This window comes from Silene latifolia, chromosome 10, assembly GCF_048544455.1.
Source record: "Silene latifolia isolate original U9 population chromosome 10, ASM4854445v1, whole genome shotgun sequence".
NCBI classification, from domain to species: domain Eukaryota; kingdom Viridiplantae; phylum Streptophyta; class Magnoliopsida; order Caryophyllales; family Caryophyllaceae; genus Silene; species Silene latifolia.
The window spans coordinates 156,716,743-156,722,660 of NC_133535.1; the positions used below are offsets into that span (position 1 = coordinate 156,716,743).

General features: G+C 38.0%; 1 protein-coding gene across 1 annotated transcript; it reads right to left on the reverse strand.

Moving 5' to 3' along the window:
- Positions 1 to 3,192: 3,192 nt before the first annotated feature.
- On the reverse strand, positions 3,193 to 5,598 carry LOC141608718 (uncharacterized). The gene has a single exon (XM_074428063.1). It carries the CDS (start codon positions 5,596 to 5,598, stop codon positions 3,193 to 3,195), a length of 2,406 nt encoding a protein of 801 aa, XP_074284164.1.
- Positions 5,599 to 5,918: the final 320 nt, after the last annotated feature.

Sequence of the window (5,918 nt, forward strand, 5' to 3'; positions counted from 1 at the left end):
TCTTTTGATGAATTAAAGTTGGCATATAAAGTTTTGAGTTTTAATTCGAAGATTAAAAATGACGAGATATATGTTGGTAAGTGGTATCGTTTTCGTATTTTATGGGTTTGGCGCAATTCGATTCATTTGTGTTTTTGTAAAATGCGACACCACATTGATCTTTCATTTGTAACACATAATTTTAAGAGAATTGCTACCCACTTTCTCTTTTCTACCTTCTCCTCTAATAACCGATTAAAATATAGTATATTTAGTCTCATCTACTTGTCATCCGATCCCACACGATATATATTATCTTAATCGAATGTGAAAGGGCAAAGGAAGAACGTGGAAGAGGAGGTAAAAGGGAAAAGGTAGATAACAATCCTCTAGGTTTAATTATGTCCATGTATCACTATATGTATAACATTTAATCCATTTCAACTCATGTTGATGATGATATGTCTGATAAATCAGTTTCAAGTCATTACCAATTGAGAGATCGCCACTGTTTTCAAGAGGAATTGATTGTATTTGTTTTGTACTCCCAAAGTAAATCTCCATTTGTTTTGTTTGGACTTTGGAGAATACATTTCTTGATATTCTAGAGCTATCACTACTACTTTGTTGTTCTTTTTTTAAAAAAAATTATCACTTATTTAAATGGTGGACTATTATCTAGACTATTATAATCGTGTACATACCTTTAGCTCATTAATTAAATTGTTGCTTACAGGTAAAGTGAAACCAAATCAGATGTGTAAACCATCAAATCTCCATTGATGTAGGAGATAAAGGAGAAGAAGATGGTATTATTGATGTTAGTTGTAACAGAAAGAAGAGAGAAGATTGTAGAGAGATAGTTAGTTGAATATTATTGATTCAATTATTATGCGTAAAAGTTACTTCTTACATTCATGAGTTTTGTACTTATATACACAGTGTACCTAACAGCTCTAACTAACTGACTGACTTGGTTAGAGGTTAGTTACAAGTTGGTTACAAGCTTTGACCAATGGTTAATCTTGACTTATTGACTTATATAGTCTACATTCCCCCCTCAAGATGGACTACAAGAATGTAACTGTAGACCAATCTTGGCAGCCAAGTGATTATGTTCACTAGTACCAAGGGGTTTAGTCATGATGTCTGCTAATTGAGACTTTGTTCCAACATGTTGAGTTTTTAGAAACCCCTCCATTTGCTTCTCTCGAATGAAGTGGCAATCAACATTGATGTGCTTCGTTCTCTCGTGAAAGACAGGGTGTTGAGCTATGCATTGAGCTGCTTTATTATCACAATACAATGGAATGGGATATTTCAGAGGGACCTGCAATTCTTGTAAGATATTTGCTGTCCAGACCATTTCACTTGCAGTATAGCTCATGCTGCGGTATTCAGCTTCAGCTGAACTTTTGCTCACGGTTTTTTGCTTCTTCGTCTTCCAGGAGATGAGGGAACTGCCCAAGAATATGCAGTAGCCGCTTAAAGACCTGCTGCTGAAGGCACAAGTTGCCCAGTCTGCATCAGTATAGGCCTGCAACTCCAAGGATGCTGATGCAGAATAAAAGAGGCCTGCATTGACAGTACCTTTAAGGTATTTCACCAGATGATGGGCTACAGCATAATGTTCATCTCGTGGAGCACTCAGAAATTGACTGAGATGTTGCACAGTGTACGAGATATCTGGCCTGGTCAGACTAAGATATAGCATTCTGCCAATTAGTCGTCTGTACTTGTCAGGTTCAGAGAGGAGTTGTCCCTTGTCAGTGGACAGTTTCAGTCCTTTTTGCATAGGAAATGAAACTGATTTACAGTCCTCAAACCCAGCATCTTGTATAATGTCCAATGTGTATTTCCTTTGATTCAATAAAATACCATTCTTATTCCTTGCAACTTCTAGTCCCAAGAAATATCTCATTAAACTCAAATCTTTTATTGTGAATTTTGAATGCAACTGTGCTTTTAGCTGTTGAATGGACGTGTCATCCTCACCAGTCACCAACACATCATCCACATACACCAAGAGTATCAAAAACTTTCCTGTAACTTTATCTTTCCTTGTAAAGAGGGAGTAATCCAATTTAGACTGAATAAACTCTAAATCCACCAGATACTTTGTTAACTCAAGATTCCATTGTCTTGAGGCTTGTTTGAGCCCGTACAATGACCTCTTTAATCTACAAACCTGCCCCTTTTTAGCAAGTGCATAACCCAATGGTGGCTTCATATATACTTCTTCATCCAAAAACCCATGAAGAAAAGCATTATTTATATCCAGTTGGTGCAATGGCCAACCCTTAGTAGCTGCTAATGCTAAGAGAATTCTGACTGTTGAAAATTTTGCAACAGGAGAGAAGGTTAATTTGTAATCCTTGTCTTTAATCTGGTTATAACCCTTAGCAACTAGCCTAGCTTTATACCTCTCAATAGACCCATCAGGTCTATGTTTTATCTTATACACCCATTTACACCCTATAGCCTTTTTATTTGAAGGTAGGGTGGTTAATTCCCATGTACCATTATGTTCCAATGCTTGCAACTCCTGGTTCATTGCAAGCACCCACTTATCATCCTTGCAAGCCTGATGATAGTAACTTGGTTCATGTGTCTCAACCACATGACACAAAGACCTGACATACTCCTCATCAAAGGAGCTCAACTCATTTAATACTTTAGCCTGAAATGCAACTGATTTCCTTGCCTTTTGAGATGGGCAATGATAGTCAGATAGAAGTACAGAAGGAACCCTGGGTCTGGTAGACTTTCTAACAGCCTGCTCCTGCTGGACTGTTTCAAAAGGAGTATTAACCACAGGTGCAGCAGTTTGAGCTGCCTCAACAGTCCCTGCACCAGGTGACCCAGTTGCTGTAACAGTGGCTGTGACATCCTCAGGAATATCTGATGCTTCTGAAGTGATGGGAACAACAGATGGCGCCTCTGTATTTATGGACTGCAGAAAATCCCCAGGAATGACCGGATCAACTTGTTGAGAGTGGGTCTCCTTCTGGTTACCTGAGATCTTAAATGGGTAGACTCCTTCCCTAAACACAACATCCCTACTTGAGAACACTGTATGTGTCTCTAAGTCATACAACTTATACCCTTTTTGGTTGTAAGGATAACCAATGAACAAACATTTCCTTGCCCTCTTCTGGAACTTATCCATAGCAGTGGGTGGCATGGAAGCAAAACAAAGACAACCAAAAACCCTCAACTCATCATACTTGGGTTTTTCTTAAACAAAATCTCATAGGGTGTCCTCCAATGTAACACAGCAGAAGGTAACTTATTAATAAGATAAGTAGCAGTGAGTAAGCACTCACCCCAAAACTTAATAGGGACTCTAGACTGTAATTGAAGAGCCCTAGCAGTGTCTAATAAATGTCTATGCTTTCTTTCCACTCTCCCATTTTGTTGTGGTCTCCCAACAATAGACCTTTGATGGACAATACCCTTAGAATGAAAATAGTCTTTGCAATATGTTTGAAAGAATTCTGTGCCATTGTCTGATCTAATCACCTTAACTTTTGTATCAAACTGTGTTTCAACATAAGAAATGAAACCTTTGACAAGACCAGGTACTTGTGTTTTATTATGCATTAGAAAAGTCCAAGTTAATCTAGAGTGGTCATCCAAAATAGTCAAAAAAGACCTTGCACCAGTTATTGTTGGTACTTTATAGGGACCCCATACATCCATGTGCACTAAATTAAAACACTTGTGGGCATAAGAAACACTCTTTGGAAAAGGTAAAATATGATGCTTTGCAAGTACACAAGTATTACAAGTAAACTTTTGTATTCCTCTAAAAATGTCACTGTTTACATGCTTCATCTTATCCAAGAAAGAATGACCTAGTCTAGCATGAAGTAAACTTACATTCTGAGACTGGCCTAAAATGTTATTGCTATTTACATAGATTTCTTTATTAGCAGAACTACAATTGATTCTAGTGAAACAGGCACTATTACTCCTGATCTTGTACAAGTCCCCTGTCCTTTTAGCCAAGGCAACTATCTCCTTACTTGTAGGGTCCTGAAATATGCAATCAGAATCCAAAAACAACACAAGTAAGCCTGCAGTTGCTATTAATTTACCCATAGAAAGCAAATTTTGTCTAAAATCAGGCACAAAAAGAACATTATGCAGGATGATCCTATCATTGATTCTAGCAGTTCCAGTCTTATGAACCACCTTAACACTCCCATCAGGCAAACCCACATAAACAGGCTTAGGCAAACAAATTAAATCATGAAGCAAGGATATATTAGACGTCATATGATCTGATGCACCCGTATCAACAATCCAATCTACTTTAGAGTTTGAATTATTGACAGCACAGGCTTGTGAAGAAAGATACATACCAGCAAAGTTTACAGAAGACTGTAAAGTAGCAGGTGTTTCAGTCCTTTCATTCAAAGCTTGCAAAACCTTTGTCATGACAGAGTTAACTATCCCTTGGACGAAATCTGGAGATACATGAACATTGGCAGTACCCTGATTATTGCCAGAACAACCCAGAGAAGAATTCCCAGAAGTATAATCAGTATGTGTAACAGAGAAAGGAGCTATATCCTGATACTGATAATCCTGATCAGAAAAGACCATTTCAGCATTGTTAACCGTCTTTGAAGGACCTGCCTCCAAAGTAGACGTACCCTTCTTGGCATTGAGAGCTTTAAACTTATAGCACCGTTCTTTTATGTGTCCTTTAGTGTTGCAGAAGGTACAAGTCTTGCGTCTCCAACATTCATCTATAGTATGCCCAGACCTCCCACAAAACTCACAGTACTTCCCATCTTCAGATTCAGCAGAAGCAGCATCCTTAATACGCTTCTTGCTTGTATCTTCTTTGGAAGAATAAGACTGTGGCCTCTTCTTAGCTGCATATGCAACAGATTCAACAGCAACATCAGAAGCTACATCATTAATTAACTTCTGACGCTCTATTTTTTGAAGCATCCCTAAAGCCTTGTTTATGGGTGGTAAAGGATCTAGAGTAAGAATATGAGTTTGTAGCTGTTCAAACCCAGAATTCAAACCCATTAGTAACTGGATCAATTTTGCCTGAGTTTCCCTGTCCAACAATCTTTTAAGCAACTGACAAGTGCAATTCTTCATAGCACCACATGTGCATTGAGGAACTGGGTCCATAGTGTCGATATTTTCCCACAAATTCTTGATTTTCCCATAGTAATCAAGAAGAGAGGATGTATCCTGAGAAATGTTGCTCAACTCCTTTTTAAGAGCATACAAATCCAACACATTCAGCTGACCATAGCGTTCAAGAATGTCAGCCCAGAGAGACTGAGCAGATGAAGCATACTGTAGATTAGTAACCAATGGCTTGGCAATTGAATTCTTGATCCACCGAGAGACAAGAATGTCACATCTCACCCAGGAATTATGCTTTTTATCATTAGCAAGAGGGCAAGGACATTCACCAGTGATGAACCCAACCTTGTTTTTAGAAAGAAGAGCCCAGATAATCTCCCGCTGCCATTGAACAAAATTTGAGCCATCAAAAGAGAAAGATGATAAAACCAAGCTAGGTTGATCAGTCTGAGAAAGAAACAAGGGATCGTCTAATGGCGAGTATAAAGTTTCTTTAGGCATGATTGTAAGAATTTGATTGGAATTTTGATGAAATGTAATGAAAAGGAAAAAGATTTTGATTGTGCGGAAGCGTTTGATAAACGGATCTTATTAGGCTGATACCATGTAAACCATCAAATCTCCATTGATGTAGGAGATAAAGGAGAAGAAGATGGTATTATTGATGTTAGTTGTAACAGAAAGAAGAGAGAAGATTGTAGAGAGATAGTTGAATATTATTGATTCAATTATTATGCGTAAAAGTTACTTCTTACATTCATGAGTTTTGTACTTATATACACAGTGTACCTAACAGCTCTAACTAACTGACTGACTTGGTT

Coding starts and splice junctions, on each gene's coding strand:
- LOC141608718 (XM_074428063.1), bottom strand. CDS start 5,598: ATGCCTAAAGAAACTTTATACTCGCCATTAGACGATCCCTTGTTTCTT.